This window comes from Protobothrops mucrosquamatus, unplaced genomic scaffold (genome assembly GCF_001527695.2).
Source record: "Protobothrops mucrosquamatus isolate PMUCROS unplaced genomic scaffold, P.Mucros_1.0 scaffold107, whole genome shotgun sequence".
NCBI classification, from domain to species: domain Eukaryota; kingdom Metazoa; phylum Chordata; class Lepidosauria; order Squamata; family Viperidae; genus Protobothrops; species Protobothrops mucrosquamatus.
Genome location: NW_015386479.1, coordinates 493054 through 514923, shown reverse-complemented (window position 1 = coordinate 514923; position 21870 = coordinate 493054). Strand labels below are relative to the sequence as shown.

Below are 21870 nucleotides of genomic sequence, written 5' to 3'. Positions count from 1 at the left end.
TACCAATGGTAGTTGTTAGCGGCCATAGATGCAAAGGCACCTGTAATTTGTGTGCCTTCAAAGTATTTTTTTAAATCTGGCTTTCCTTAAACTATGCTAATTTAATAAATTGAAATGTTTCTGAAACAACATATGAACCAAAATATTTTTGTGCTCAGACTAATACTTGTTATTGAGTTTCTCTGCATTATTATTGTTCATGAAAATAAACTGATTCCTTTTGATATGTTTTGGATAACTACAGCTAGCAATCCTCTATCCCCACAACTGTTATTACGTACCGAAGTTAGTTTCTGAGGCATGGCTTACTTAAACTGATGAGATAATGAAATTCTTGTTTTCTTCAGACCTATGTGAAAAGTCAAGATAAGCAATTTGCTGCAGCTACAATCCAGGCAATAGGCAGATGTGCAACCAACATCTCAGAAGTGACTGACACATGCCTAAATGGCTTGGTGTGTTTGCTGTCCAATAGGGATGGTAAGTTAATTATTCTATTTTGTCTTCTGAATGAATGAAAACTTTTATTTTCTAGTAACATTCTATAGTAGAACCTTATTAGAAGACTACATAGAAATGTCATTTCCCTTAAACAACTATGAGTGTAGGACAAATAGCAGCATTGCATCTATTTGAGGATCTTCAAAATTATTTTCTGATTTTTTTTTTGCAAAGATGTATTAATATCAAAAAGGCTATACTCCAGTCTTTCATATAGAATATAAATTCATTTTCCCCATTGCATTAAAGTAGGGTGCTATAAGTAGAGAAACGTTTTTTGTGTGTGTTATAAGAAGCATAACAAACTGTTTAAACTAGCCATTAATAAATATGCACACAGTTCAACATTTATTTTTTCTTTCTTAATATATAGATCAGAAAAATAGAGATATATAGTATATTTATAGTTTCATTGGGTGTCCAAAGATGCTTTTCTATGCAATTATATCACGCTGACTGTTAGAATATAATCTGTTCAGTTGCTGAGGTACTTTATTTTGCTATTCCTTATATTACAAACATAAGTATGTGTTTCAAAATATAATTTCATATTTGCATTATTTTATAGTTATATAAGTTACAGATTCCAACAATGTCTTATGAATAGCAATGTTTGCTGAGTCAAAAAGTCTCAGGAAGGGGGAGATTTGTAGAGTAAAATTAATAGACAGAAATAATTATGTCATCTGCTGCTCTCTTCCTAAAATTCCATTGCACAAATGGACTTAAATCCAGGATGAATCTTTCCCATGTGGGAATGTTGTTATAGAAGAAAAATGAAAATTGTGGGTGTGCTTAAGTATCATTCCAATCTCTTCTCATTGTTTAATTTATTTGTTTACTTACATACCAACCTACTTACATGATTTTTGCTCTGTACCAGTCTCACAATTTTATTATTTATTTGATTTTGGTACAGTGTAAAAATAAAGTACAAATAACGAAAAAAAGCATATAGCCTAGTCCAATCCATGCCACTTCACTTCATTCCATGAAAGAGGTGCATTGATGACTTGACAGGAAGAGCAGAGTCACTTTAGCTAATGTGTTCCCTAATGTAATACCTTGTCTTGAAGGACTTTATTGGTAAATATCTGTCAATTTGAATTTGGGTCAAAGCCAACTGACAACCAACTAAATAATTAAAAAATCAATGTTATTCTGTGGTAGTTAGGTCCATCTACCAGCAGCCTAGCTTCTGCAGTTATGCCAGTTGGAGCTGTAGTAGTTACCCTAATTCAACCATGTGACGAGCAGGAGTTTCTGTTTCCTGGACTAGATTGTCCAAGAACTAACACACCAGTGAAGTTGGGCAAATATCTCCCTGGCCAGAGCTTTCACCTGCTGTTGAGGTAGGAGCTTTAACTTAAAGAGGACCCACAAGTCCCAGACTACTCCATTGATGAGCTATGACCCCATCAACAGTAACAACTGGGATATTCCTTTTAGTTATTCAAACATCAGCTGGTTTCTTTTGTGTGTCTAGTGTGATATCTTTTTTTGTGTCCTTCTTGTAGCCTGTTTAAATCCACATTCAACACAAACATATCCAATTCCTCAGGATCTTAAACTCAAAACTATCCAGGCTGATATTGCCCCATTCATCTTGCCTGATTTTGTTGAACTAGAATCCAGTCTTGACTAGAAGCAAACAGTTTTATTCATAATGATAAGACTGGTCATCCTAATAGACTTATTGTTCTGCAGAAGTGCAGGATATCCACTACTAAGCTGAATATTAGAGGATATTCTATTTTGTCACAACATATTTTGGAAATAAACACCAATTTTCTAATTATTTGACCGTGATGCATACCTTTTAAAAACTTATTTTATTCTTTTATTTTACCAGAAATAGTAGTAGCTGAAAGCATAGTAGTAATTAAGAAGCTGCTGCAAACACAACCAGCACACCATGGTGAAATAATTAAACGCATGGCCAGGCTCCTTGACAGTATAACTGTAAGTACTGAATATTTATATGATTATACCATTGATGTTTAGAATTTTTTAACCAAAATTTATCTGAATTTCATTTGTTCAAGATAATTATTCAACAAATTATTATTTGTTGAATTCATCTGTGTATTCCATGTGGCTTCTATATTAAATGGAAAAATCAGTATATATATATTAACATATACACAAGCACACACACATACACACATTCAATATATGGAAGATACAAGATCTTATATTTTTTAAAACTACATTTCATAATAATTTGAAATACAAAAATTATACCTAGGTACTGTATTAATATTTTTCTAAACAAAACAAATGTTTTAATATTTATGATGCCATCCATCTGTAAATTTATGAATGGCTCAAAAGTTTTAACCTGCAAATTAAGTGTTATTAATATTGCACAACATCTATATTAATATTTATTTCCTAGTGCTTCAAATTCAATTTGGAAAAAGTGCTTGGAATACAACGCAACACTATCTGCTTCTCATTTCAGCCACATGTATGTTTCTAGGATCAGATAGCTGCAGAAACCATATCATCCTAAAGGTTCATCCAGTGTGAACTGTTCCCATGTCAGGAAATAGTTATAGAAGAAAAATGTGTGGGAGTGCCTGAATATTCTTGATGACCTGACAGGAAGAGCAGAGTCACTGATGACCTGTAATACAGCTGCTGGGTTCCTAATGTGATGCAGCTGCTTTAATAAATTGCTTATAAGTATTGTATTTGTATTCTTACATATTCTGTAGCACTTTTTCCACATCAAATTCAAAGCATTGCACATTTTTTTAATCTTCTATCTTTTATCTTACCTCCATAAATAATAACAACACTAAATTTCCTGTATTAGCTTTTATGGTCTTAACTTCTACCACATTTTGCCCTTTGGGTTATTACTGTTTTGAAGTAGAATTGCAAACATCTTCTTGGTCTGTTTCCCTCAGCTCATCTGAAATGATTTGTTAACAACGAGACAAGCAAGGCTCAGTATGTTCTATATCTGATCAGTTTATTCCTTACATTACTAGTTTAGTAGTGCATGGAGATTAAATGAATAGTAATGCTTTCATCTGCATAACTTTAGTTTAAATAGATACTGTATACTTTAATACATAAAACAGGAAAATAATCCTTGAAACCAGCTCTTTTGTTATCCATATCTATATAATCACCAACATTCACTATACACTTTTGCCAGAAATGGACAAACTTCTTACAGCTGTCACAAAAGAATCCCACATATTTCCTCTTCCATAAAGGCATTTCCATTTCTTCATCAAAGATTCAATTCAGGGAAAAGGTGCAAGTCACGTGATACCAAGACTGGAGCTTCTAGTGTATCAGTACTGAAATTTGTTGGCAATTTATAATATTAAAGTCATTACTTTTCATTCAACACTTGCATATGTATATATGTATGTGCACTACTTTTAATACACAAATAATGATAGTATATTGTATGTAGTCCTTAATATATGTTATATCTGAACTATATTATATATGTATATATGAACATATGGTAATTCTTTTCTGAGGAATTTATATATTCTTTTCTGAAGAATTTAGATTTGAAAAAAAAACACCACTAGTTGATGGGACAAAATATGGTTTGATTTCTCCCATGAGATGCAATTTTATCACACTAAGGTATAAGTGGATAGGTTTATTTTAGTGTAAACTTAACTCACAGTTACATCTGTCCATAAAAGTTTTACTTCAGGCAAATTAGCATTTGCTTTATATTGATTACATTAGTAATGCATTGCAGCACAGTTGTATTCAGGTTTATCTTGAAAATCTTATCAAAGCAAACAAGATGACTAAATATCATGCTTTATAAGTATAAGAATTGTTCTTAAAACTCTCAAGTTGTAATATGAAGGATAGCAAAATATACTCAAATGTAGCTGTTTTTATTTGAGAGTCTATGTCATCACCATAATTTCTCATACATTATGTGAAGGCGAGTATATTAGAATTTTTAGATGCTTTATGTGATAAATATTTTATCTTTTTTATTCCCGGTTTAGAACTTAATTTCCTTCATTGGTAAAGCCATTGTATACAATCCACAGGTTTGAAAAATACCCTTAACTATTTGCCTATGCAGTTTAGTATATAAAATAACAGACAGTATATTTTATAATCTTGCTTGATCTTCAAGAATAATACAAAACAGAAATGTGTACTGAATGTATTATTTTCTCTATCCTTACACATTCAGGGTGCTTACATATAATTCAAGAAATGCCAGGGAATGGATCAGTTAACTTTGTATCTTTATAACTCTGTGTGAATTATTTAAGGATAATACAGACAAGGGAAGCAATATTGCATCCTAACCTTTAAGACTAGATGCATAGATTAAATCTATTTGAGCGTTGCAGAGGAGAGTTCTGGCCAAAGGATGCTTCTGCTCACAGATATGAGCAACAGATTATTTCTTCTTGTTATTCTTATTATTCTCTCCTCCTCTTCTCCCCCCCCCCCCCAGTTTTATTGTTCCCATTGGGGCTATTTAGCCAACATTTAATGAAAATTATAAACTGTTTCATACAATAGAACATATGCATTGTTGTATATTCATATAAATGTAATATACACAGGGAGCCTTTATAGTCTCTCAACAGCATATCTGGAACTGTTTAATAATAATATGAGCTATTTCTTGTAACATTTAAATCAATGTGCAAATGTAGTTCTTGAACTAATCTGTCTTAATATTTACGTTACTCCTGCATTCTTATGTAGAAATAAATTTGGCTCTGCAAGTGACCATTCCTTTTATACTTTAAAAATTAATGTAGCATTCAATTACTATTTAGCCCAATTTAAATGATACTTTGGGAGTAAGGTCTTAATGCAGTGTAACCTTTGGAACATTAGAAATAATCCCATTCTCACTGTGTACTAATGACATCAGTCTTATCATATTTAATTTGGTAAATGGACTCAAGCGTTTAAAATGGCTTCCCTTGTCTAACAATTCCACTGTCTATCTTTTTAGTCTGTCACTTTCTGTATCTGTAAAGTTTTATTTATGGATGTTTTATCCATATGACAATAAAATACAAATATAAAAGAAATGTATACAGTTACAGAGTTATGATGACAAATGGCAGTGGCAGCTTTCTAGAATGACAGACTGTGGTATTCCTGATCAAATAAGAGAATCTTCCTGACAGAGTTTTTGAGCACAAAGTAGCAGAGATTTAATGACTCTATGAACATAAGTGTTATTATGATGACTTTCAAGATGAGTGGGACAGAATTCAATCTCCAGACCTTCTTGGGACACATGGCTTACACATTTTTGGTACATTTTTGCTTCACACCCAAATTCAAAGGCATGGCCTCAAACTGAATACACCAAAAGAGATTCTCATTTCTACTTTTTTAGATAGGTGTTCAAAAAAGGGTGTCATACTAATATTACATCAAAATCTACCACATTTGAACTTTTTAAAAGAAAAGAAAAATTTAAAAGAAAAATAATATCCTATAGCACTATCATAAAATTTATGATAGTGACCCATCACAAAACCCACTGACTACATGAAGCCCTTATAAACAAAAGAACACTGATATCCCCTAAACTCTGCTGAAGATGTTACCTAGCCTGGTAACAAAATGTTCAGAAACCAACCCACAAGCTCAGAGAACAAACCTTCACCCTCATAAAATTTATCCTTTACAACCCGTTTTCTTATAGTAAAGTTCTGTATTGCTAAATAATCTTGCTTGTTCGTGCTTGTAACAGCTATTTCTCTTCATATGGACAGTTAAAAAAGGAACTTGGCAACCATTTTAGTTCTTTCGGGGTCTATATCTGTGGTTACAGAAGTTATGTGCCACAATTTCCAAATCACCAGCAACATGGGGACAGATACTACTAAAAGATTGCTGCTTTGAAAATCTGTTTTCCAGGGTGGATGAGGGAAATACATTTAAATAGGCTTTGGTGAAGGAAATTATAAGTTTGGCAAAAGTAAGTGAATATATGTAATGGCTCTTTATTATTCAAGGGAAAATAAATGTCAAATTTGAAGGGAGAGCAGATTCCTTGAGCCCAAGATCATAGATTAAAACGATAGCCCATTATTTTTACATAATCAAAATGGCTGTATTCAGCTACTTTTATATAAGTATGACACTTCAGCTATAGGATATGTTGTTTTTTGTTGATTGGCCAAAGGCTAAAATAAATATTCACTTGTATGCTCCCTATATCTATTTATTATGAAGATTAGGATTATTGCAGGGGTTGGCAATGTCAAAGTAGATGTAGTTACTTGAAAATAACAGTGTGTTGTATTTCTCAAATAGTTACAGGGCTTTTTCCTTTTGCACATATTCAATATAAATGGATTGCAACATCCTGTTTAATAACAGAGCTCCCCAGAGCTAATCAAGGAGAGAAGCAACCTAGAACTAAGGAGAAACTTCCTGACAGTTAGAACAATTAACCAGTGAAACAACCTGCCTCCAGAAGCGGTGAATGCTCCAACACTGGAAGTTTTTAAGAAGAGACTAGACAGCCATTTGTCTGAAATGGTATAAGGTTTCCTGCCTGAACAGGGGGTTGGACTAGATGAACTCCAAGGTCCCTTCTAACTTTATTATTATTATTATTATTATTATTATTATTATTATTATTATTATTATTATTATTATTATTATTATTATTATTATTATTATTATTATTATTATTATTATTATTATTATTATTATTATTATTATTATTATTATTATTATTATACAAGCTCAAATTCTTACATTTAACTGTGAGTTGCCTAAAAGTCTCTGGCTTGTATTTTGGCAAATCTTCCACAGTAAAATATAACTGCTCCAATACCTGCAATATTTTCTTGTATTCTTAAAAGGATTATTTAATCTGGTAAAACCTATGACATATTCTACAATGTCCAGTAATGTCAAATGAGACAATATACCTAACAATATTATGTATGTATATGGTAGTGGTGAATCAAGGGAATTCATAAAAGTAAGCTTGATTCTTGTTTCGTAACTAGTTTTCTGCTCCATAACTTTTTACTAGTGAAAAGTTATTGAATCACTTTGCTTGAGAATAGCATGTAAGCTTTGATTTAAAGTGGCATTTGCTGACCACAGTTAAACAAATTTTACCCATATTTTTTTTTGTAAATCATATTAGCAATATTTTCAGAGTTGATATCCCTATGGATAGGACAGGATATTGAGAAAAATGAGATTAGTGAACTGAAACAGTAGACGAGTTATGGCTCCTTTTTGTTTTTGCTATACATTTGGATGTATTAATGAGTAACAGCCAGGAATCATTATTTTCTTTGTTTGTTCAAGAAATGCTATCAGGGCAAGGGAGGAGTTTACATAGAAGATTTGAAAAGAAACCTTTTCCTGATACAGTATATAGCAAGTATTTTCCATGGCTGAAGTTGAATAACTCACATCATGCATATGAACAAGGCTGCAAGGATTGTATTTTCATGTGTATATGATCATAACAATTATCACTTGCCCTTCGATATTGGAAATTTGGCACTTAGGTTTTTGGGGCTACGAGTAATATTCAGTGAATTAAATTCTGAGGCCTGTTCTAGTTTGACTGGTCATTTTTTCATCATTTATTTATGGCAATATAAAAACCATCGACATTCATAGCTAGAACAACGAAGGAGGCAAAAAGATGATCAACTGAATGATTAAATAAACTGTCAAGTAAATAAACATTTGAATGCTTTTATGAAACTTCAAGCAGAAGTAGAAGCCCCCCCCCCCGCACCCCTCCACTTCAGCATGGCTGTCAGGAAGATTTCATGGGACACTTTATTTGCAGAGACTTTGCCTTTGTGAATTCAGGGAGATAGAAACTCTTGCCCATATCCTCATAAAGTGTCGTTTTTATGATGCCTCAAGACATGTTTTGATCTCCACAATAGATAAAGGCAGGATACACAACAAGATGAAATGATTCTACTTTATTGTAAGATTACATTAACAGAATCTTGTCAACTGGAAGCACAGATCTCCTGCCTCCACTTTTACTTATTTGATCCATTGGGGAGGGCCTTTCCTAAGGTTCTTTATCTCTTTCTTGTCTGATTGTTTCCTAGGCAGTATCTCCTCCTTTCTTTCCCCAAGGTCATTCATACATTCCATTACAGGATGTGACAAACTTTGCCCAGAACCTGTTTCTGTGAATTGAGTCAAAAGTTGTCTTTAAATCAATAAATGCAACATATTATGTACCTCTTTGACATTAAGAATATTTTTATATTAGATAATCTAGTATAGATCACTTGTAGATTGTAGACTGTAAACTGTGGATTGTAATGTAGATTGCATCTATACAATCTAAACCAGGGGTGTCAAACGTACCCCACCCCGGCTCTGAAAACCAAAAAATGATCTCCACAATTATCTCTAAATTTGGGTGTCATAACTGATAAATTTCATGTTTATTAATTTTTTAGGGATGCTGACGCTACACTCACCTACCGTATGGCCAAATGTCTTTTATCAAGTCATACAATTACACAAAACTTTTAATTAAATAAAGTTTTATTGTCTTATTGTTTCCTTCTTTTTCTGGATAATGAATTGCTGTACCAAACTATTCCTCTATTCCTACTATAAAATCTGGCAAAAGATATTTGATGTGCCTGCACTGTTACATGTGCTAGTAAGTTTCTGTGTATTGCATTCACATATTTTTCTGATTAAAATAATTTACATGTTTATTGTAAGAACCTACTGTAGAACTTCCTTTAATAGAACACTTCCTGAAAGTTTGAGAAAAATAGGCTTTACAAAGAGGTGCCACATAATTGAGTCTAATATGATTGAAAGATATTTTACTGGCAATACAATTATTTTATTTTGTTTTATTTTTTATTGAATTTACTTGCTGCCCATCTCATAGCAATGGGCAGCTTCCAGCATTGAAACATTAAAATCCTAACATATAAATATCTTTGAAAGAATAAAAATAGAAATCCCAATCAAGATAAAATATATTGTTAAAAGATCAGGAAGGACAGAACAGGATCCGCCGGAGGGGGGGAAAATGAGGTGGGATTGCCTCTTAATGCAACAATCACCTCCAATGTGATGTTCCCCTATTAGGACCCCAAGCCATCTGGCAGAGCCAGGTCTTCAGGCTCCTATGGAAGGACAGAAGGCTGGGAGCCAATCTCACCTCAGAGGGCACACAGTTTCAAAGGGCAGGCGCCATGGCAGATAAGGATGTTTTCCTGGATCCCGCCAGCCAGAATTCCTTGATAATTATGAGGATTGATTGACGTTCATTTATAATACAGAAATACACGAAGGCAATGGCAGCAGCCAATCAACATGGAGCTTGTTTCCTTTGTCTCAATTGGGCTGAACTTCAAACTCCACGTTTATTGGCTACCGCCACTGCCTTCACGGCCCAATCCCTGAAGCTGCTTATTCAAACCAGTCAGTCAGCAGCAAGCAGGAGGCTGATCTGGCGCTGCCCAGGCTGGGCCCAAGTGAAGCCTGCAGGGATGCTGGCTTCATGACAGAAAAGCTGACGTCTTTTATTCAGATGCTGGTGAAGCTATTTTCCTTAGGTCTCATGTTCTTACTTCTTCACCAGCATCCGAGTAAAAGACTTCAACTTTTCTGCCATGTGGGTCAGCCCCTTCTGGAGCTCTGGAAGTTTTCGAAAAGTAGGTAAACAATGGGAAATGGGGTGAGGAAAGCAAGTGAAATCTGGGAGGCTAGCAAAGCAGGCTTAGTGCCTGTGGAGACCTGGCAGGGCAGGATGGAGGGGGGAATAGGGGGCATGTTGCAGTGTCTCTGCGGTTGGTGGTAAGGGCGAATGACTGCTGTGATGCTGCAACATGCGTAACTTCGGGACCGGGTCCTAAACATTTGGGGGCAGGGGTTTGTAATATTGAACAGTCGCTAATTGAACTATTGTAACTCAAGGGATACCTGTACTAAGACATCAGTGTCTCAAGAGTTGGAATATAGAGATCTGTATTAGCCCACAGCATCTTCAGGGCTGTCAGATGTTTTATAAATCCATACTCAAGGTTTTAGTTGAAACCAAGGACAAAAAAGAAAGCTGTCCCATTTTCTGGGATAGGTAACCCAATATGGCTCAGATTTCAGATCAGGCTGAAATATAAATCTCTATTCTTAAAAGACTTGATACTGCTAGGTAAGTTGTTTTATTGCCAACAAAAAAAGTCATATATCAGCATATAGAAAATCAGATAGCTGACATTGGAGAAGGAATATGGCAGTTAACAAAACATAAATTAAGCCTAGGAAAGGAAGAAAGTATTACAAAGAAACTTAAAGTGACTTTGCTTAACTGCCTTAACTGTTTCTCATAAGAGGCTGATTTTATAACTCTCTGGTCTGACCAGCACTAGTCCTTATCTTAACACCTTCATCCCTTACATAAAGGGTCTTTCATCTTTCTTCATCCAGAGTCTAGAACTAGAGATACAAGTCCCCAACCTTTTGGGCACCAGGAACTGGTTCCATGGAGAGAGGTTTTTCTGTGGACTGGAGGGACCATGGTTACGTGTGCTGCCTGCATCCCGCAGATGGGGCTTCGTTTGTTTGCGCAGCCCAGTTTCTGACATGCCATGGACTGGTGCCGTTCCATGGATCGGGGATTGGGGACTCCGATATAAGCCATCTATATTTTGGCTTAGCCTAATATGTCATCTGTTATTGAGAAGTTTGTATTGGTAGCAATACAAGGTTGTACTGGTAGCAAAAGACTTGCTGTAAGGTTCCTTTGTTTTTGTTATGTTTATCTGGTTTATAGTCCCTCAAATCATTATGGTTGAGAGGGTTACTGTGATTCCTCTCAAATATAAGGAAATATCTAGAGGGATTTTTTTTCCCAGGGGGTGAACTATCAGCTAGGCTACAGCAAGTACAACAGCAACTCCACCCTTCTTTTTCATCTACAAAAGAAAACCTAAAATAATAGGTTTCATCAAAATGGAACAAGATTCACTTATTTGCTGTGCTGGCTTTTCCACTTCATAGACTCCTGTGCAACAGAGTTCTGATATTCTATAGGCTTTCAGATGATTGAACAAAATAGTTTGTTAAGTTTTGTTGAGGTCTTGTTCTCCAGTATCCAAAAGCAACCTAAATCCATGAACCTGGCTTACCCAAGTAGATATACAACTAACATCTTGTAATAAAATACAAATAATGTCCTTGCGAATGCATATGTGCTCCCCTGCCACTCACATGGCCTTGTTCCGAATGGGCCGCCGCCTGGTAGTGGGCCACAGCCTGGGGGTTGGGTGCCCCTGATCTAGTAAGCAGCAAGAGATATTTTCTGAGTTTCTTTTCAGATAGTAATGTTTTAACTCCACTTAGTAATATTCACAGTAATTTTCACTGGAAAATTTAGAACAGGCAGACTAAGATTGGTCCGTAGTACCAAAGGTGCTTTTTTAAAAGGCAGCTGGACTTTTGTTTTTCTTGAAGATATTTAGCTTATCATCCAAGAAGCTTCTTCAGTTCTGACTGAATGGTGGAGAATGGAAGGATTTATATTCCTTTCAGTCATCTTGTCATTAGTACTCTCTGAGAGTCGTTGAGGCCTCTTGAAGGTTTAACTGCGCCTGCAGGGTCACCTGAATAGTGCAAATGACTGTGGAACCTTCTTGGAACTGCTGTTGTAAACAGGAAATAGCTGGTGTCATATCCCTCTCCTTCTGTTGAGAGAGGGCTATTCAGTTTTAATGTAGATGGCCTCTTTGACCCCTTTTTCAAACCAGTTGTCCTCTCTGTCCAGAATGTAGACTTTGCTGTCTTCCAAAAAGTGGACTGCTGAATCTTATCCTGATGGGTTTGTTTTCCTGCGTTGTGCCATGTGTTTGTGAAGTAATTGTTTTGTTTTTCCAATGTGCAGATCTGCACGTGTCTCATTGCATTGTACTGCATATATCGCATTGCTCAGTTTGTGTCTGGGTGTTTTATCCTTCGGGTGGCCAAGCTTCTGCCTTAGTATATTATTGGGTTTAAAGTGTGCATGTATGTTGTGTTGATCAGATGATTGCGAGGATATACATCCTTCCATTGTTCACCATTCAGTCAGAACTGAAGATGCTTCTTGCATGAGAAGCAGAATATCTTCAAGGAAAAACAAAGAAAGTCCAGTTGCATTTTGAAAAAGCACCATCATGACCTGGATGACTCCACAGACATTGGTCTATAGTAATTAAGGTACGAGGCTAGAAATCAGGGGACTGTGAGTAGTAGTCTGGCCTTAGATTCAAAAGCTGGCTGGATGACTTTGGGCCAGGCACTCTCTCTCAGCTGACCCATCTCACAGGGTGGTGGTTGTAGGGAAAATAGGAGAAAGGAATATTTTTGCCACCTTGAGTTATTTATAAAAATAAAGTGGAATAAATGAATGAATAATAAGTTTATCATGCTTTGGAAAGAATTATAAAACACTGAACATTCTTTTTTTGATCAGCTTGATTAGCAACCTTAGTTTTCTATTAAGCTAAAAACTTAGGTAGATTATCTGCAGCCTTATAGATGACTTGGTAAGAAATGCAGGTATTTTAATACCAAAAGGACTTGATTGTGATAGTAAAATAATGTCGATATATGTATTAAAATAGATTCAGAGGGGAAAAGATGAACAGAGCATTTTTTTGGTATAAACATCATATCTATTGGTACCTCCTTAAATCAGGGATATCTCTTGATAAATTCCTAGATACTGTTATTTCTCTAAAATCATATATGTAGATCCTACGATATTGTTTCAGTCGTTGAAGAATTATATGCCTATACAGTGTATTTTTTCTATTGGTACCTCCTTAAATCAGGGATATCTCTTGATAAATTCCTAGATACTGTTATTTCTCTAAAATCATATATGTAGATCCTACGATATTGTTTCAGTCGTTGAAGAATTATATGCCTATACAGTGTATTTTTCTATTGGTACCTCCTTAAATCAGGGATATCTCTTGATAAATTCCTAGATACTGTTATTTCTCTAAAATCATATATGTAGATCCTACGATATTGTTTCAGTCGTTGAAGAATTATATGCCTATACAGTGTATTTTTCCAATAGAGGTCTCTGCCTGGCATTTCTGCCCATTTGGTAGTAGGGAAAGTGCTTCTGTTACTTTTAGAGCACCCAAATGGCCATTAGGTTATTTTTTCCTTTTATGAGGAGAAAGGAGAAAAACACAACTTATTTTAGAAGGGTGCAGCCACCTTGGACTTTTCTTCCACTAGATTCCTTGAGCAATATCTGAAAAGTTGTTACATGAAGACCTGTGTCTTCCTTTGCTTAGAAAATTTTAAATATTCTTCAAAAGTTATCATTGTCACCCTCTCCCTTATATAAATGAGATTGACAAATAATAGATTTTTTTTCATAGTAGGAAAACAAAGTATTCTCTATCTTGCCCTCTTTCTCTTACAACAATTAGATAAGTATCAGAACCAAAATTGGACAACTCACCCTGGCCAACTCACCCTGGGATAGTTCAATGCAGGATAACTCAAGAGAGGGCAAGTAAATTGCAGTGGAACTTGTCTTGCTTTAGGTTTGAACCGTCTCAAGTTAGAAGTCTTCAAGGCTGGAGTCCCAGCAGCCTGTTGATCAATCAGCGCTGAATTGTCCTGTGGCGAGTTGAAAGCAGCATGGTCCTCAGTGTTCCTTTTCATGGGATATTATAAGCTTAATTTGCAAGCCTCTACTGTGGCTTTCCTGAAACAAGTCCAAAACATACAAAGGGCATTAAGATTAGGTTATGTGCAGATGGCAGTATTTAAATGAGTATGCTATTTAAATTGACTTGATCCAAATGGTTAAGAATACAATAAAAATAGGGAGTTCTTTGCTTAACTTGCTTCTTCTTTGAAATTATTATTTTTTCACTCCCATCACTTTAAGAAACACTGGAAATGTACATTGCCAGAAGCCCAATGAAAGTATCGCAAAACATTTTCTGATCCATCATTTAAAGAAAGTTGTTTTAATGTGGGTATCGGAACTATTTTCTTCTAAAGTGGTATAGAAGCCTGCTTTAAGATAAATGACTAATCTCACCAGCAATTCCAATTACTTAATCTCTAACTGCTTGGAAAGCTCCTTAGGAAAAAAAATCACAGCTGGCTGTAAATAATCATTTGGTAAACTCAAAGGTTAAAATATGTAGAGAGTCTCTGTTAAGTTATCTTAAGTTGTTACTAGTGTACGATTAGAGAAGCAATTTCAAAAAGGCATTTAATAAGGTTATAAATTGTTATTTTAATTGATTTATTGCCTAAGGTTCCTGTTGCAAGAGCCAGCATTCTTTGGCTTACTGGAGAATACTGTGAACGAGTTCCAAAAATAGCCCCTGATGTTCTAAGAAAAATGGCCAAGAGCTTCACTGTGGAAGATGATCTTGTAAAACTGCAAATTTTAAATCTTGGTGCAAAATTGTATTTAACCAACTCAAAACAGGTAAGATTAAAATACCATTGATGTTTGAAATCACAAACATAACTATGTAAATAGTTCTTTAAATTTGACTGAATAGAACACTGAATGAATGGAACAGCCATTCATAAAATTAGAATGTTATGTTTTTCTTTTGGACTTTGGAAATCATAAAATTAAAGCCCACAGTTACCACTTTAATATTCAGAAGCATATAACCAAAAGCAAAAATCTGGCTTTGTATTGAGTCCTATCTTGGTAAGTGTATTTTAAAACTGAAATCCATGAGTTTAAAACTGAATCCTTGCTGAGACAAATTTCTGCAAATGTCTCAAAGCATTGGATAAATTTCTATTTAAATGCCAAATGCCAAATATTACCAAATAACCAAAATCCTTTCACTTGTGTGGGTTTTGATGATGGTTCACATCTAATACTCTGGTTTAGAAGGTTGGAATGAACAATAGTCAGAGGACCCAGTATATCCTCAAGGTCTTAAGAGGGAACAAACAACAGTCAAGAGGATCCAGTACATCATCAATGACTCAAGAGGGAATACTTTTTTTTTAACTTCTGCTGTTGGACAGGTTTTCAGAAAGGAAGACATCAGTAAAAAAAGTAATTTGCACTGGTTTTTGGCATGTTCTGACAGAGTTTCATGTATGCACATACAGTGAGGATATTGACAAAGTTGAAACCCTGATTAGGCAGGGAGCCATACATATTACCAATTTATATCTTAGTGGAAGAATGCATGATACTTAGTGCAGAAGTGCTTGGCCCCACCTCTGTTTTTCTGGATATTCCATTGCTGACACCTAATTATAGGAGAAGCCTCTCTCACAAATTTTTCTAACGGCTCTTTTCAAATAAAAAAAAATCATACAATTTCTGTTGAAGCACAGATTATTCATGACAGTACCAGAGATAGCTAAAAGACTGTTTCTGTATCTAGATGTATGCAAACTAGTATATATAGTTGATAGAATATGATTGGATATAATAGTATTTTATGTGATAGTAAGATCAGATACAATTTCTTTGAGGCGATGGGAGTGGAGTTACAAAAACAGTGGTCCACTGAATGAACAAATAAGGTATTCTGTGAATGAATCTTCAACTGTTCTTGGTTCCCAAAATCTTTGCTTAGTTCGTAATATCTTCTTCCAGCTTTATCAGCATTCCTTAGCCTTCTAAACGTTTTTATGACTGAACTGACAGAAATTATTTCTCAAGTACTTTGGAAGGTAATTAGACCAGGGGATGTTTCTTCTTTATTTCATTTGTCCTAACTAGCGCCATATTTTCCCCTGTGCAGGATAGGGACATTTACAGGGAGATAATTTCTTAATTATCTCCAAGATCTTTCTTTCTGGCCTTATCACCTGTGTGTTGAATAAAATTAACAAGAGGCGGTTACTTATAAACCCTTGTAATAATTGTATGTGAAGGCCAACAAAAATGTTGTTTTATGTAGCTAGTATTATCTTGAAGTGTCTCTGCAGTAGTAGCAAATGCAGACTAGTTGGTAATACCAGCCTATATTGTCTTACTGCTTTTATGCCCTGCATTGCATGCAAAATTTAGACAGACTTGTTTGGAAAGTAGTAGAAGATAATATTTAAGTAGAAGATGAGCAGCATGCTGATTTGGTGAAAGATGTTATTTAAACATAACCACAAATCATTTTCCTCAAATTTGTTTTAAAAGCAGTGTTTCAGCAATTGAGCCACATTCCCTTTTTACTAAGTTTGAATGAAACTGAGTCGAATATCCGTAATAAGGTGAAATCTCCCGTAAGTGGATCTTGATTTCTGGTGATTATGTGGATGCCATTGTCTTTCCCCAGGATTATTTTTTATTTTCCAGTAGCCTAAAACCTTGGAATTACGTGATAATTTCTCACTGAAGTACTATCCAGATCCAGCCTTCTTAATTATAATGGTCAGCTCAGTTCAATATGTTATTATTACCAATAAGTTATTACCAATATTCATGGTAATCATTTAAAAATTAACTCAGAGGTTGAAAATGGCAACTATTATCAAATACTTTAAACTTGAGAATTACATGGGGTTTATACAGTGTGATAAACTAGATTTTATAGAAGTTTCATGCTTCTGTTTTCAAATAGACATTTCTCCACTTTAGTGGTCTAGCTATATCTTTTTAGTGAGAGTAAAAAGGGATGAAAGAAGATCGGAAATTTAAAAATGGCTCCCAGTTCAGTCTGACATCAGTGGAACTGGCAGTCAGAGCAGACGTAGTAGACTTGATTGTTGGTATTCCAGTACTAAGAAGCACTGAAACTACAAATATTATGAATATTAAATATTAGGATTCCTTAACAGCTAGCAGCTAAAGAATATCCCCATTGGTCTCTTTTTATATTATTTGGTTGTTAAAACCAATCAATCTCAGCTGGGGAAATTATTATCTACTATATTTGTTTAAATGTACTGCTTAAAATGTAACATTTCAGGAATAATTACACAGCACCAAAACAATAAATAAATACATTATATGAATGTTATGCATTCATATAAATTTGCTTTCCTAATTTCTTTTTTGAGAAATAATACATTTATTCATCAGAATATAATTCTGTGTCATGCAGAGGTTTGACTGTTGAAAAGATGTACAGATCAGGTAATGTACATAGCATATCACAAGCAGAATAAATATAATACTTTCTATATTTTGTGTTTAAATGATGTAGTATTTTTATATTGTTATATTGTATTTTGTAGATATCTGCCAAACCAAAAATACAATTTATGCAAACTGTGCATTTCCAATTGTTTTATTATGCAAAAATTAAAGAGTATTCATTGAATAATTTTAGTAATTAATATTTGTACGTGAAATTAAAGAATCTGGTTATGCTGTAAAAAGTTGAAGTAATATAATTTGCTTTTACGTATATAAATGGCCAATATTACACGAGGCTTTAAGCTGTGAGAGGAAAAATGGAAGAAGTCTTTTATCCTGGTTTTTAGAGGGCATCAGCAGCTTGCTTTTATGAAAAAGTAACAGCTAAATGCACTGCAAATAATTTGCAGTAATCCAGTTCAGTGATTCATGTGTCTGCTTTAATGGGTCATAATTCAGAGTAAAGTAACTGAGTGCAGTCAGAGTGCAGAGATGGCTTGTGCCAGGGACAGTATCTCTTCATAAAACACACCTCAGCAGAAGCAGTTTGCCAGCCTCCTAATACCCTCTGATGTTTTGATGTCCTGCATATTTTTCCGATTAAGTTTTGAGTGCCATGTTTTTAGTTGTATTTCCACATTCATTATTCTCACGTAGGCCCTTCAGCGGGTTTGCCATATATGATTATTTTTTTAATGATGCCTTTCTTTCCACTTCAGCAGTTTAATAATCTAGCACATGGCTGCTTCTCAGTACTCAGCATTCACCTCCCCTACGCAGAAGAGGACATGTGCTTTGGCTTCAAAATTCCATTTACTGCTTTTGAAATGCATATTCCCTACGGAACAACATTTGTTTGACATAACCATTCATTTTTATTACCTTTTTAAATATGTTTATCCAGAGTTATCAATAATCATAAATAACTTGTATTTTCTTCTTGTCCTGTTTTTCACAGACAAAATTGCTTACCCAGTACATATTAAACCTCGGCAAGTATGATCAAAGCTACGACATCAGAGACCGAACAAGATTTATTAGGCAGCTTATTGTTCCAAACGACAAGAGTGGAGCTTTAAGCAAATATGCCAAAAAAATATTCCTGGTGCAAAAGCCTGCCCCACTACTTGAGTCACCTTTTAAAGGTATGCCAGCTACATTTTGTATCTAATGTTAGATAGAGACATGCATCTGTTTTATCTATTTCTATATATTTAAATAACCAAGTGGTCAGCTTAAAAAAATAGCATATAAACAATATGATTTCAGCTTTCAGTATTTAAGAAAGCTGTCAGAATTGTACATTGTTTGCTAGTGTGAAATGTAATTAAAAAACAGAAATCAGATATGATTTATATGTTTGTTTTCATATATGGTATACGTTTCTGGGGGAAATCATAATTGTGTTAAGTGCAATCTGTGTAGAAAATATTTTTAGTAGCTTAAGATATCTAACTTCACTTTGGAGAGTATTCATTATACTTCTGATTGAGCAACATGAAACTAGAGTCCCATATTCATTTTGTTGGTGTATCAGGATTATTGATGTTATTCTTTTAAATTGTTTCATAGAGAAGGACGCCATGTGGTACCTTCTCCATTGCTATCTAACTAATCCTAAAAACCAGACTTGTAATTAGTAATTTTGTTATGTTCATTATCTGCTTTCTACATTTTCACATACTTTGCTATATTAATCCTACTTTAAGTCCTGAAAGCAGCACTCCTTCTGAAAGAAACACTATTAACATTCTGGATGTGTTTGTGCCAAGACATGTATATGGTTTATTTAACTGTGCTGTCATTCTTAATATTCACAGTAAAGTAATTTTTAGAGAAGCTACATTTCAGATCAACACCTTTAAATACACTGACTGATTAGCTTTTTTATTGACCATTATGGGAGAGATTATTGTAATCTATGGACTGGAATCAGTTTTTTGACCTATGAAGAACTTCTTGTTTATATTTATTCCATGACATTTGAAGTAATGTAATACCAATTACCTTTAGTCCTGATTAAGATTGCTCTTTATGATACAGAGCTTATCTGTATATTTTTCATCTTTCCTTCCCCACCCTCAAATAGATAGGGAGCACTTCCAACTTGGTACTTTGTCTTATAGTCTGAACATGAAAGCCTCTGGCTATCTGGAATTGTCTAATTGGCCAGAAATTGCACCTGACCCATCAGTGAGAAATGTAGAAGAAGTTGGATTGGTATGTTGACTTTTCAAAATAACATTTTATCCTTTTGGAAACAAGAAACTGTAAATCTATCTAACTATATTTTTTTCAGGTTTCAAGTGTATTTTAATAAACATAATTGCAAAATAAGGCTTCTGTTCCAAATAATTATTTTGAAATTCTCTGCATTATTCTGCTGATGTTCAGTATGTTCTGTTTGATATCTTACTTTTTTTTTCCAACTTCACTTGCTCATGGTTAATTACTCCAACCAATTCAGCTTTCTCAATTTAATTGGTAAGGTGGTTTCAGATTAATAAACCATAATGGCTATTCCTAGATAATTGCAACTATTTCAGATAAATGTCATTCACTGCACATCCTAAAAAGTTCTGTTTGGTCTTTTCCCTCAGTTCATCAAAACAAAACAAAACAAAATTGATTCTGGGAGTAGGAATGTAGAGACGGGCATATGTTGCATTATCATTACTGCCATTGTTATTGTTGTTTTTAATATTATTAAATCCAAAATAGTATTTTCAGGGACTTACATTCCTTATTGTAAAATGGCCTATAAATCTAATGATGTTGTTTTCTAATAAATACTATTTATTCTAGTAATAAATAGTACTAGAGGATTAAATAAAATTGCCCATATTACTCTCTCCCTCCCTCCCTCCCTCCCTCCCTCCCTCCCTCTCTCTCTCTCTCTCTCTCTCTCTCTCTCTCTCTCTCTCTCTCTCTCTCTCTCTCTGTGTGTGTGTGTGTGTTTGTGTGTGGACCAAAAAGAGAGCTGTAAAATGTGGATAAGTATAAATATTTCTACTTCAGTTGTATAAACCTGTCCATTTATATAAACAGGCAAAAGAACAGACTTATCTACAAGGAAAGGCAATAAAAGAAACCACTGAAAATTTTTATCCTGAGTCTGACGAAGAAGAGGAGGAAGAGGACACTAATGAGGAAAGTGACGATTCTTCAAGCAGTAGTGAGAGTGGTATGTTCTCTTGCAGGCCTACTCCCAGATTTTGTCCTACTCATTTCTTCTCTCCCAGGGCACTTTCTTTCCCCTCCTTTCCAATTTCTTCTTCTGCATACAATTTATTTTCTCATTACTTTACTAGATACTGATGCCATTTCTTTCTTACCTTTGCCATCATATAGGGTTTTATAGAAGCCTTCTGGTAGATGAAGGTGCCAATGAAAGCAGCAGCTTAAATCTTTTAAAAAACAAAAAATGTGCCGTTGCAGCTATATATTGTGGGGGACAGAACAAGGAAAGGGAAGGGCCCTTTTAAGAAAAAGATGGGGGGAGGCTTGGGGATGTTGAGCTTTGAACCTACACCCCAGTACTCTAACATTAGCAATACCACTGTATATCATCCAGTTATATTACAGGTGAATGATTCAGTTTATAGGTAATAGTAGTAGTTGTGTCAACTGGTATAATAGGCAGTAAGACATATAAATATGCCCAACATTTTTACACTTTTTTGTTTATTTAATTCACACCTTTATTTCATGTATTTAAAAGTAAATAAAATTATTGCTCCTGTATACATAGACATACTTTTTAAGGCAGTTTGATTACAGGTACTCTATAAGACACTTTAACATTTTTTTTAAAGTAGAAAGTGGCATCTACATAAAATTTAAATAATCTCAAATCTCTGTAGTTTCATTTTCACAATATGATGCTGGAATCCTAAGTTTTAAAACAGAAAAAGAAAAACTAACCAAAACCAATAGCAATTATGAAATCGAAGCTCTGAATTTTGAAGATTAATCTCTGAATCTGTAGCCTGTTATATACATAGACAGTAAAAAAGGATAAGTTGTCAGGATACATATTTATTTCAATATTTCTTACTTTCTGAATACTGTTTACATAATAAGACATGTTTTAGATACTAATTATTGCTAATGTGCTATGTCTATTTGCCTCAATAATAAAATATTTATTATTTCAATTTGTATTGCCAGTCAGAGTCATGAATTTAAGATAGAGATAAATTGAAATAATGGTTTGTTACTAATATGTCCAAGTGCTTTCATTTTCTTTTTCTCACATCTTCATTCCAATTATATCT

At 34.4% G+C, this 21870-nt stretch overlaps 1 protein-coding gene across 1 annotated transcript in view; it reads left to right on the top strand.

Annotated features, from left to right (window-relative positions):
- The window catches only part of AP3B1 (adaptor related protein complex 3 subunit beta 1), a 161687-nt gene that overhangs the window by 66103 nt on the left and 73714 nt on the right, over positions 1 to 21870 (top strand). The window contains exons 13-18 of the mRNA XM_029283476.1: positions 348 to 480; positions 2354 to 2463; positions 14789 to 14965; positions 18552 to 18738; positions 19683 to 19813; positions 20642 to 20777. Coding sequence (XP_029139309.1) covers positions 348 to 480; positions 2354 to 2463; positions 14789 to 14965; positions 18552 to 18738; positions 19683 to 19813; positions 20642 to 20777 — 874 coding nt within the window. The remainder of the gene's footprint in view (positions 1 to 347; positions 481 to 2353; positions 2464 to 14788; positions 14966 to 18551; positions 18739 to 19682; positions 19814 to 20641; positions 20778 to 21870) is intronic.